The sequence below is a fragment of the Natator depressus genome, chromosome 25 (genome assembly GCF_965152275.1).
Source record: "Natator depressus isolate rNatDep1 chromosome 25, rNatDep2.hap1, whole genome shotgun sequence".
In the NCBI taxonomy this organism is placed as follows: Eukaryota; Metazoa; Chordata; order Testudines; family Cheloniidae; genus Natator; species Natator depressus.
The window spans coordinates 2,102,854-2,115,425 of NC_134258.1; the positions used below are offsets into that span (position 1 = coordinate 2,102,854).

General features: G+C 48.3%; 1 protein-coding gene across 3 annotated transcripts in view; it reads right to left on the bottom strand.

The window, feature by feature from the left end:
- Positions 1–1,413: 1,413 nt before the first annotated feature.
- The window catches only part of KANK3 (KN motif and ankyrin repeat domains 3), a 60,930-nt gene continuing 49,771 nt past the window's right edge, over positions 1,414–12,572 (bottom strand). Inside the window, exons 9-12 of one of the 3 annotated variants that reach the window (XR_012636288.1) lie at positions 10,228–10,428; positions 9,267–9,365; positions 3,401–7,368; positions 1,414–3,247 (exon numbers count right to left, since the gene is read on the bottom strand). Coding sequence is in view for 1 of the 3 variants with exons in the window: in XM_074939538.1 (XP_074795639.1) it covers positions 7,315–7,371; positions 9,267–9,365; positions 10,228–10,428 (357 nt within the window). In the remaining 2 variants the exon portion in view is untranslated. Of the gene's footprint in view, positions 3,248–3,382; positions 7,372–9,266; positions 9,366–10,227; positions 10,429–12,572 lie in introns of those variants that run through there. The other 2 variants (XR_012636287.1, XM_074939538.1) reach the window with 2 other exon arrangements.

Consider the following 12,572-nt stretch of genomic DNA (forward strand, 5'->3'; position numbering starts at 1 on the left):
CTCAGCCTTGTGGCTACCACTTGTTGCTCCTGATGATTTTACTAGCTGCCTTAAAGTTCAGCATTGCTACACTGAGCATTGTGCTGCCTAAGTCCCTTTGTGGATCCAGGCCTCATGCACTAACCAGAGCTAGCGCATGGGAGGAGTTCCCCAGCCACGGGTTGTTCATCTGGCAGACCGCAGCCTCGGCGGTAACAAGAACAATTGTAATAATAAGTCATCTTCAGCCCCTGATTTCCCTTGTCTATTCTGTTTGTGGGAATTAGTCAGTGCGGTGATAGCCCATTCCAAGGTGGCTGAGCAGGTCTGATAGGTAGGGCATTACCAAATTCACGGTCCACTTTGGTCAATTTCATCATCATAGGATTTTAAAAATAACAAATTTCATGATTTCAGATATTTAAATCTGAAATTTCAGAGTTGTAACTGTGGGTTGTGGGGCCAGCGGGGTCACAAGGTTATTACAGCCAGGCTGCGGTATTGGCACTCTTACTTCTGCGCTGCTGCTGGCGGCAGTGCTGCCTTCAGAGCTGGGCGGCTGGAGAGCGGCGGCTGCTGGCCGGGAGCCCGGCTCTGAAGGCAGCACCGCAGAAGTAAGAATGGCCTGGTAGGGTATTGCCACCCTTCTGTGCTACTGCTTGAGGAGTGCTGCCTTCAAAGCTGGGTACCTGGCCAGCAGTCGCTACTTTCCAGCCATCTAGCTCTGAGGGCAGCGCGGAAGTAAGGGTGGCAATACTACAACCCCCCGCTCCCCCCCCCCACAATAACCTTGCAACCTCCTTTTGGGTTGAGGACCCCACCCCCAGTTTGAGAACCGCTGGTCTCCCCGGTGAACTCTGTAGAGTATTGGGTAAAAGTACAGAAAAGACCAGATTTCACGGTCTCTTGACACATGTGAATTTGGTAGGGCCCTACTGATAGTAGCAGCGAGTGCTGAGTGCACAAATACCAAAGAGATGATGCTAGCACGTGGGCCGGCCTCCCATATGACCACGGGGGCCTTAGTCTAACCAGCACATCAGGACAGAGCAAAGGGGCCAGGAATTGCAACTGAGAAATTAATTCATAGATTTTAAAGTCCAACGTGACCATTTTTGCTAGGCTGACCTGCCTAACACAGCTGAATATTTCACCCAGTGATTCTTACGTCCAGCCCACACCTTCTGGAAAGCTGCCTGGGGGAAGCAGGCATAATTGCTTCAGCCAATGCATAAGAAACTTGGAAGAAATCATGTGAAACCACGAGCTGGTAACCTTGTTCTGTAAAGCTCAGGTTCTGGACACCTCAGTTGGAGGCAGCCTTAAATGGTTAAGGGGATGCTGATGGCACCTTGACTTTAAAATATATTTAATTTTACATTTTATTTATATTTTTAAAAATAAACCATATTAAAATATGAGCAAACAGAGACACCAGGCGAAAGCATTTTCATGGGTGGAACATACAAAGCAAGTGTAATCAGCTGGGTTTCAGTGCTAGAGAGCTGCTGTGAACATCCTACATCCACTTCACTGTATAGCAGACAGGTCTGGTGCAACAAGCATGGGAGCCTCGGCCCAAATCCTTAAAGGTATTTAGGCACCTAACTTCCACTGAAATCAATAGGGGTTAGATGCCCAAATACCTCTGAGGCTCTGGGCTTTTGCCCATTGCTTATCAGAAGAGCAGTTCTCAGATTCTATAAACTTGGCTCAGACAAAGTCTGGTTGGGACAAATAACTGGTCTGGGAGAGTCAGGCTGGAACTGCTGGCTCTATACCAGTGGTCCCCAAACTGTGGGGTGCGCTCCCCTTTGGGGGCATGGAGGAATGTCCAGGGGCTGCCCAGGCCATCCCCGCTCTGCCCCTAGTTCTGCTCTGGCCCTGCTCCTGGCCGCGGCTCAGCCCCCACTCTCAGCCCCTGGTCCTCACCCCCAGCCATGATTTGGCTCCCAGCTGGGGCCGGGGGAATGTGGACACATCCCATGACTGGTAAGTGGGAGGTGAGGGTGGGGGAGAGGAAAAGTTTTGGGACCACTGCTCTATACTGATAACATAGAAGCAGCCAGTGGTAACAAACCCAGATGTAAGCTCTCAAATGCCCCAGGTGCTCCAGCATCGTTGTCTACTAACTCAAGGACATATAGGTGTGTCCTGGCTCAGCCTTTGTGGTTCTGAGCTAACACACCTGCCATGTGACGGGAAGATTGTAAAGGAGGTTCCTGTTTCTCACAGAGCTGTTGGACTGCGTTGCTGGCCACAAGAGGAGGCGATCACTTTTTCAAACCCACTTAAAATTTTCGTGACCAAATATTCTGACTTTTATGGCTGGCGGGAGGCCCCCTCAGGGAGTTAGTGAAACTCAGTGCAGTTGCCAGTAACGCCCCTTGTAAGCGGAGTATGTTCAGCCATGCAGTGCGTTTAACACTGATTGACAGGTTCTGAGTCCTTCGAGAAGGGCTGAGTGAAAAATTGGACTGAAAAGGGGATAAGGACCAGATCCTCAATTGAATTTAGGTGCCTAACTCCCATATAAGCCTAAGTGAGCAAACCCTCTTGGAATCAGGGATACCATCCCATCCCATACGCAAGGGGCACTGGGAGGTCATGGACTATGATTTATTGGATTGTGGGTGAAAGGTGCAGTGCTGGTGTGAGGCCCGCACAGTGTGTCTGCCCATGCGGAGATCAAGGGAAGGGAAGGGGACTCTCCACCTGCTTTTCAGGCTGCTTCCGGAGGTCATAGAGCTTTTAAATGTTTTTCAATGGCTGGGTCCAGCTCCTGCCCCAGTAAAGGAAGGGGGGGGGGGTAAAGTGAGGTGGCAGGGCTCTGGGAATGCTTGCCCTTTGCTCCCCTGGCCTCCGGCTACTGGAAACTGGCAGGGTCACTCACACTGTAGCTGAGCAGCAGAACCTGAAAGCCCAGTAGTGACATGTCCCAGGAAAGCCCTGCTCTGGTTTAGATATTTGCGGTTACATTCCATGTGTTTGTTGTCCCCGGCCACATTCATCCCCATGGACCTATAATCTTAGCTTTTCCCCTCCCAGCACAAGCTTGGCCGCCCTGTCAGCTGCTACTTCCACTTTTTGCTCACTTATGTAACCTTCCCAGCTGCCTCTGCCCTTTTGCTCCTCCCCCCAAGCTGTCTCTGGCAGAGCTGGATGGAAGGGTGAGTAAGCGGCAAGAGGAGCTTCAGCTGCCTTCACAGCTAAAAGCTGCCAGTTTCTTTAAAAGAGGGGGGAAAAGTTTTAAAGGGAATTTCCCTGCCTCCTCCCCCGCCCCCCCCCCCAATTGGGAGAAGGGGACCGGCCCCAAGTGGGAGGAGGCGGTACCAGCTGTGGGAACTCCAAACAAACTCCAGCTGGCGAGTCTGAGTGGATTCATGGGTATGGGGCTACCCCACTCTGGTACTCCATCCACCTCCCAAACCAGTGCACTACAGCAAACACAAGAGCGAGTTCCTGCCAAGCTGATTAAGTCAGTAATTAATTTTCCATTGAAACTGTTTTGGAACTAAAATACATTTTTTTCATGAAAAGTGCAGGTTCTCCTACAGAAATGTCAGAATTTTTTTGTTGAAAAACTGAATGCCTGAAAACCAAAGTATTTGGATTTGGAAATACTGCCAGGGTGCCTCATGGGAGGTGTAGTTCAGGTGCTTCATGTCCCCATTATCCTCTATGGGCCTGCCTCACCAGGTGGACTACATCTCCCATGATGCACCCTGGCAGACTTCTCCACGAGGGGAGACTGGTGCATCATGGGATGTGTAGTCCAACAAGGGAGCATAGCCTATGTGCTGAGGCACAACTCCAGAAAGAGGTAGCCTGATATCTTGTAGCACCTGAGCGCCAGGTGCAGCCAGAACACAGGGCAGTGATCAGCAACACAGCCACCACCCACAGTTACGTTTCAAATGCTAAATAAAATCCTTTCTATAAAACAGCATCCGTTTCATAAAGTAGCAGAACAACACATGGTACCAGAAGTGGCCAGAGGGGAGAGCACGGTCTGGAGAACATTTAAAGGCAGCGTGTTAAGGAAAGAGGGATTGTTTCAAGCAGCCTTACATCAGAGGAGCTCCCCCCCTCTCCCTGCTCCATAAACCCACCTCCTCTGTAACACAGACAAAAAAAAAGGATAGCATAAAGCCACCACTGGAACTCAGGTTAATGGGGAACATAGAGGAATCCTGGATGAGGTTTAAACACTGTTTGTTCTATACGTGATGGCAATAGATGCAGGCTCCTTGAGTGGAAGCCCCAAAAGTAGCCTCATTGCTAACTGTAACTGGAAGGGAAGCTCTAGATCTTTTTAACAGCTTCTAGCTGTCCCCTGAGGCAGTGAAGATTTTGATAAGGACCTAGCACAATTTCAGACTCATCGCATTCCTAGAAAGAAGGACACTTAAATCTTCTCCACACGAGTGCAAAAGGAAAACAAAGGCACTGAGGATTACGTCACAGACTTCAAGCATAAAAGAGTCAGTCTTGCATCTTTGGGCCCCTAATGAATTCTTTGATTAGAGCTAGGCTGCAATAATCTAACGCTACAGGAATCTTTACTGAGAGACGGTGACTTAACTTTGGAAAAAGCCATAAACACCCGCAAAGCAGCAGAATAGGCAAAACTGTAAATATGGGCTTTAAGCAAAGAGGGTACCAGGGACCTGGTGCAGGAGGTTACTGCATAGCAGGACAAGGAGACGCACATACACAAAAGTGATAAACTGACACCAATCAATATAAGAAAGGGCAAAAAAAAATGTCTGTGGAAGGGCCATTCCGAACAAACGTGGGACATGTGGAACCAAACTTGTGTACAAACAATGCCCAGCATTTGGACAGAAGTGCAGTGTGTGTCTCAAGTACAACCATTTTGCTAACCAATGCAGCCAACAGAAAATGGTGGATGCAATGCAGGAATATGGTGATAGCTCCAGTGAGGAGCCAGTGCACGTTGATACCATAAAGCTGCCAGTAGACAAGAATTGGTTCATCACTCGGAATACTAATGGCTCACAAATCACATATAATGTAGATACAAGCATGGACCCCAATGTACAACCAGCACAACGGTGTGAACTTTAAAATACAAGACCCCACTGACAAAACAGGCAAATGTCCGGACAGCTTATAATGGACTCCGTAGTCCTGTGGTGGGCTGATGCTGGCTCATTCTCACATATAAGAAAGAAAAGACTAAATACATCTTTCTTATAGGACATAGAACACCTATCTTGGGCCTGGAATCAGGTCAACAGTTGGGACTAATATGCAAGCTGATTAATACAGGACACAACTTGTCGCAAGGCATCAAAACTTCAGTAGATACAGATACAGATGTGTTCAAAGGCTTGGGAAAATTGGCAGTCATGCATAAAATAACTTTGAAGAAGGATGTAAACCGTTTAAAACACACAGCCAGGAAGGTACCTGTGGCCCTGAGAGGCAGACTCCAGGAAGAACTGCAATGTCTCCAAGCCATGGAAGTAACTGAAAGGGCTGAGGAACCCACAGACTGGGTGCACTCACTGGTGATAGTACAAAAGAAATCTGGATCTTTCGCTTGTGTCTCAAACCCAAGGAATTAAACACTAACATAAGAAGGGAGCATTATCACAGACGGACCTACATGAAATCTTGGGAGAGATGGCAGGTGCCAACATTTTCACCCTTCTAGATCTCTTAGAGCTCACGGCTGTGTACAGTACTTGTAACTCTCCTTTTGGCAGATACTGCTTCAAACTTCTGCCTTTCGGAACCTGGCCTTGCAGAATGGGGCATGAAAACTAAGAGTGTTTAGAATGTGGTAAGTTGCCTGTAGAGCTTGTGCTAGGGTGTTAGGTACGAAATCAACGTTCTCAGCTTAAGATCAAACAGAGGGCAGCTAAAGAACAGAGGCACCAACAGATATGGAAGGAAAGCGAAAGATGAAGGCATAAAAATGTACTACTACGACAAAACCGCGGTGCCCCCGAGGAAACGACGCCCTGGGGAATCCGTTGACATTTGGAATAATGGTTCATGGGGGGATAAGGCTGAGGTGATTTGTCCGGTTGCTCCAAGATCACATGAGAGCAAAAGAAGGATTTTTGCTGAGACAGAGCCACAAGCATCTCTTCCCGGTACTGGTGATAAACGTCTCGGATGAGCTACCTCCACATACAGTGCAGGACTTAATAGTAAAGCCACCTACACACCAAACTAGGAACATCCTGATGATAAGACCGACACCGAGCAAAGGGATGCCGCCTGCTGGGACTGCAAGGGATGTGGACCTATCAGACACAAGATCATTGGATACCTGGGTCGGTTATCCAGGAAACACGCCGGCTTGACCAAGGGAAACTGATGCTGTTCCAAGACTCCCAGCGGAGGTGAGAACACACTACGACCCAATGGTCAAAAAAACCAAAAAGACTCATTGAAAGCTACTGAGCAGCAGCAGAATCACATCTCCCCACGGTATGCACGATGAGGGTATTGGTTTGTTTGTTTAGTTGTTAAAAAAAGAAAAAAAAAAGGAAAGACGTGGAGTATGCTAATGAAGTCATACATATGCATGGCAAGGGCCCAAACCCAGGAAGTGGCAGCCAGACACGTTGCAGGAACTGGCAGCAGGGCAGTGACCAGCAGCCCAGCCACCACCCCCAGTTAGGTTTCAAATGCTAAATAAGAGTTCTTGGCACGACAGAGTGTCCCTGCCGTAAAGCAGCAGAACCACACAGCCCGCAAAGGAGAACGGGACCTGAGCAACTACAGCTGCATTTCCCCATCAAACTTTTCATTTTTGGCCTTTTGTTTTGTTTTCAGCCTCAGGTATTTTGGGATTCAAGTTTCCACTGAAAAATTGAAATTTTCTGTGGAAAATTTAGATACAGATGATTTTTTCCTATTTTTGCTGAAAATCTCCATGGTGAAACCCAACTTTTCTACCAGCTCTCAGTATGATGTTATAAACAGTGCTCACGGCTGCCCCGTGTAGGGCAACTTGCCCAGTTCAGCCTAGACGAGCATCAAGGTGGGGAGGAGAGAGGAAATGCTGGAAGTGACCCTCTGTTTCACTGTAAGCAGTTGCACTCTACAAGCAGCACCCATGACACAGATTAGTGCAAGTTGCTTCCCTTCAGTGGAGATTGGGTTAATTAGGCTGAGAATAGATGCCTGTCACACTGGACAGGAATATAAACACACGGAACCTTGGGCGATGATCCAACATATGGACCTGGCTCGAGTTCTTGGATGTTATGAGATTATGGGGGAGTTTCCAATTTCAGGACTATGAAGAGTAACTGCCCGGAGAATCCAGCTGCCTGAGATGTGAAGGCTGCTCTAATGCTTCTTCGTTAGGTTGCTAGAGCTCTTCAAGGCTATCGGTGGGGTCCCCTGCTGCAGAGAGAGAGAACATCAGTCACTAAACTTTTCTAGGATGCAGAAACAACAGCCTCCATTCCTGTGTGTGGGACCAAAGGGATCCTCTCGATCCAGCCCCCAATGTGCTGTTCAGCTAGGGCAGTGGGAGGACAAGCCCCAGCAGGTCAGTCTGGGGAGCATGCAAATAAGCTCTGCTCAGTAGCCAATTCCTTGTTGATGCCTTATGAGAATTTTTCATCTATATTACGAGTCACCCCTTCTCTTGGGTGTAACCCAGCTGGGCATCTCTGGGAGAGCCCCGGGAAGAACGCCAGTCACTGCAGAAGAAGCCTGGACGGGGGTTTAAAAAAAAATCTCTTCTAATTTCATCAATTCAGCAGAGTGGCTCTTACACCCGGCCCAAGGACAGGACACAATTAAAAGTTTAATGCTGCTTCAGAGTCAACTAAGTGCAAAAAAAAGCATCTGAAAATATATCTGAGTGCATGAAATTACCCCTCCGCTTCCAAACTCAGAGAACTCCCTAATGGCTGAACCTGTCTGCTTCAAACTTTCACCCAAAATATGCATCCCAGCTAAGAACCACCCTGAGAAATACCAGCCTAGCTCTTAGTCTTCCTCGTGTGTCAGTGCTGCAGCGCTAGGACATATGCTGAAAACTCTGGCAGTTAGTCCAACTTTATAATACAATCAGCACCAAACAGCAGAAAATCGCATACAGTTTAATAATTATTTCAAATATAATAATGTAATTTACTTCCTAGATTCTGCTTTCCTCCTATGTATTGTGATTTACATGCATTTGTATGCGTATGTCACTGGGGCACTAGGTAAAGCTGCTGTTCTGATTGAGAGCAATAATTACTGAGTCTAGAGGCAAGATGGAAAAATAACAACTGCATTTCAGAAGAGCTGAGCGCTAGAGAGGAACTTCTGGGATGTTCCTTAGAACTCCACCCCCTCATCTCTCCACCAGGTGGTTGAGTGACACCACACTAAGCCAATGAAACACCAAGTGGGACCTTAGCACAAACTCATTGAGGTGGATGGCACATAGTTCTGAGGCCATTCTGAAAGATGCCTTTTCCGAATTCTCCCTTTCCTGGGTGTCAGAAGCCAGTTTCACATACATTGGAGAGCGGATCACTTGACGATTGCCCTGTGCTGTCAATTCCCTCTGAAGAATCTCGCATTGGCCACTGTCAGAAGACAGGATACTGGGTAGATGGACCTTTGGTCTGGCCCAGTGTTGCCATTCTTATGTTCTCATGAATAGTTCTCGCACATATGGGAAATCCCAGCTTTTGTTTTGCCCGCTTAACAATTCCTAATATATTCAATACAAATAATTCTCCCTCAGCCTGGGCAGGCTGGTCCGCACAGAGCCTACCCTGGAGCTCGGTCTTGCTCAAGGGTTAAACAATTCCAAGGCTGGGGCTTTCACCACTTCCCTTGGGAGACCTCGCCACTAACCTTGATGGGAAAGGTTAGTTCCTATCCATCTTAACCTTGCCTTTAGGCAGATCCATTGGGTGACTTCTTGTTATTCCTCCCTGAACCCCACCCTGCAAGATCCCTCCCTTTTATAAGATGGCAGCACAGAGTTCAATTCCTGAGAGATCCAGGCTGGATTTATTTGTAGTCAGTTCACCATGCTGTTGTCTCAGGTTTTCATAAGCCTCCCAGCTTGGAGAGGGCCAATGCTGGGACCTCTGCTAACCCCCCTGGCCTATCACCCAGTGAGAGTTCAGCAGTCATTTGCATTTAAAAGCCAGCTTGGGAAATGTCTGGACTGTGTTTTCAGCCGGTCCCGGTGAGCATGGTGACCTGTTTCCTACACAGCACTTTGGACGGTCTAGATGGGGCCAAAGTTGTCATGGTTTCCATTGGGGGAGCCTTTGGGTACTCACGGGTGACTGTGCTTTGGAGTTGTTGAGGTGAGCGTAAATCAATACTGCAATGTTGCTGTGACCGGCCTCCAGAGCGATGGCCACAGCGTTATTCCCATCCTAGGGAAGAAAAGGAAAAGGGTTCCTCAGAGAGCTCACAGCGGTACAGTTTCAGTAACACAATACTGAGCGTTCGGAGCTTTCAACGCCCTGGAACAGGCAGCAAACGCCAGGACCTGACAGGCTGGGCAAGTTACTGAACTTCTCTCCCAGGTAAAGGTCCGGGGGCCGGCATAAAGGATGGTGTGATGACATAGGAGACAGGTTCTAAATGGGAACCGGCGTGGCTTTTAAAAAGCAGGGCCTGCCAGACCCACCTCCCCTCTTGATTTTGGCCTGGCCATGGAGTGCAGCTGCCGGCTTCAGCCGGGTTGGCCCCCTTGTTGTGGGCTGTTTGTTTGAAGGGGTTTGTGTTTCCATGTGCTTCCATGGGGCAGTTCTCTGGCCTGTGTTGTATAAATCAGACTATGGGCCCCTCTGGCCTTGCAGTATCTGAATGTTCAGGGCACAGCTGATCTTTACAATCCTTGGTTTCACGTGCCAACAAGGGCAAGCACTGTGCTCTATTCCCGGTTAGTCCATCAGGCAGCAGAAACACTACCTGAGGCTGGAGATGATCAATCAGATGCCATGTTGGGTGACTAGGCCAAGTGGGCGGTTTGTGAGCTCCCGACAGGCTGAAGTTTGTTCACATAAAGGGGTTAGTCAAACAATCACTGACAGCAAATACACGGGGAAAAATCAAACTCTGTTTGTGGATAATTTGCAGGCCAACAAAAGGTGAAAATCCCCAGCCCGGAGCAATTGACCCAGCTCTGTCATACAGTGGGCTGGCGAGGTGGCTGCACATCAACGTATGCAGCATGATGCGGCAGTGGAGAGAACCCAGCACTGTGGTCCCTTGGGGCAGGCAGTGACTTACGTTATCCACAATGGAGACTTCACAAGCTGGCTGGGCCAGGAGCAGCCTTACGGTCTCCACTCGCCCGTGCTCGCAGGCGCACATCAGGGCTGTGGAGCCCTCCTCGTCCTGCAGGTTGACGTCGGCTCCGCAGGCCAGCACAGCTTCGACCATCTCCTGCCTGCCGTGGCTGACTGCCAGCATCAGCGCCGTCTGGCCAGCCTGCAAGCAAGGGGAGAGTGAGGGGAGCCGAATGCAGGCGGAGACTCAGAAGAGACCTGGCCTGGTCCCCTCCAGCTGGGAGAGGGGATATTAGTAGCAGCTGGACCTCTCCTAGATAGACATGTCCCCAGGACCCACAGACTCAGACTAGGCCAGAGGGGGTAACGACTGCAGGGAGAGGACGGGGACTACTCAGCCATGGCTCATGTGCCCCACAGGGGGAGGAGGGATTCTTTCCACTTCCCCGGGGTCTTCTCCCCCGAGGACCTGTATGTCTTTGCCCATCCCCCAAGTCTGCCGGCTACCCTCCTTCCCCCCAAGTCCTGGTTCCCTCAGGGCCCCATGCACGGAAAAGGGGCAGCATCACACAGAAGGCAAATCTCAACAAGGAACATGCTTGGTCCTGCCAGCGACAGAGCATGGGGTGCTCAGCACAGAGCACACGCAGGATCCGGTCCGCAGCTGCTGACAGTGACAAGCGCTATTTGGAAAGCTCTCGGAGACTCTGCAGTAAGCTGGCTTGGCTCGTGTTCCTGGCCCCGTGGGGAGCCGCCTGCAGCCAGCCTGTCCACCCAGAGATCATGGGGTAAAACAAAGCTTGTTTTGGTCCAAACCAGGAGTAGCTTTGTCATAAATAGAAAGGGAAGGGTAAACCCCTTTAAAATCCCTCCTGGCCAGAGGAAATCTCCTCTCACCTGTAAAGGGTTAAGAAGCTAAAGGTAACCTCGCTGGCACCTGACCAAAATGACCAATGAGGAGACAAGATACTTTCAAAAGCTGGGAGGAGGGAGAGAAACAAAGGGTTTGTGTGTTCTGTCTACATTTTGTCTTTGCCGGAGATAGACCAGGAATGAAGCCTTAGAACTTTTAGTAAGTAATCTAGCTAGGTATGTGTTAGATTATGATTTCTTTAAATGGCTGAGAAAAGAATTGTGCTGAATAGAATAACTATTTCTGTCTGTGTATCTTTTTTGTAACTTAAGGTTTTTGCCTAGAGGGGTTCTCTATGTTTTGAATCTAATTACCCTGTAAGGTATTTACCATCCTGATTTTACAGGGGGGATTTCTTATTTCTAATTACTTCTATTTTTATTAAAAGTCTTCTTGTAAGAAAACTGAATGCTTTTTCATTGTTCTTAAGATCCAAGGGTCTGGGTCTGTAGTCACCTAGGCAAATTGGTGAGGCTTTTTACCAAACCTTGTCCAGGAAGTAGGGTGCAAGGTTTTTGGGAGGTATTTTGGGGGGAAAGACGTGTCCAAACAGCTCTTCCCCAGTAACCAGTATTTGTTTGGTGGTGGTAGCGGCCAATCCAAGGACAAAAGGGTGGAATATTTTGTACCTTGGGGAAGTTTTGACCTAAGCTGGTAAAGATAAGCTTAGGAGGTTTTTCATGCAGGTCCCCACATCTGTACCCTAGAGTTCAGAGTGGGGGAGGAACCTTGACATGGTGGCATAGTGGTGGGATTAACCTGAAATCATTTTGAGATCCAGTTGAGATTTTTTTGAACTAGAAATACAGATTTTAAAAAAAAAGGAAGTCCAGAAGCTGCTGAAACTGAAAGCAGCTTGTTTTTCTCTGCTTTGTGGCCAAGCAGAGACAAAAGGGGATTATCTTTGTGAATTGCAGGTTTTCTTTGCCTGGAGGCAGGGTACTTAACTCCTGCAGGGAAATTCACAGTCTTCCAACCCAGAGTTTTTTGTTTCCCTAAAAGTAAATAGAAGGAGGGGTGTTCTACCCATTTGCCTGGAGACAAAAGTGGCAGGGGTTTTTTTTTTGGATTTTGATTTTTTACAAGGAGCACAAGTTTAAAAAGGAAACTTGTTTTTTCTTTGGGCTGGGTAAACAGGTTTCAAAGTAGTTGGAAGTTTTTGCTTTGATTCGGGCCCAGAGCAGAGACAAGGGAATTGTCTTTTTCTGTAGGCTGACAATCACTATCAGAGAATAGGTATTCTATTCCAGCACAGCAAAATTTTACAGCCAAGTTTTGTTTGTTTATTTCTAAGCCTCGGGTGTAAAGTTAGTTAAAAACAGAGAGGTTAGGATGACAGAATCCACAGCACAACAAAAGATGGAATTAGCCAGATTTCAGGCTGAGGAAAAACAAAAGGAACATGAAAGACAGATAGAACTCATGCAGCTGGA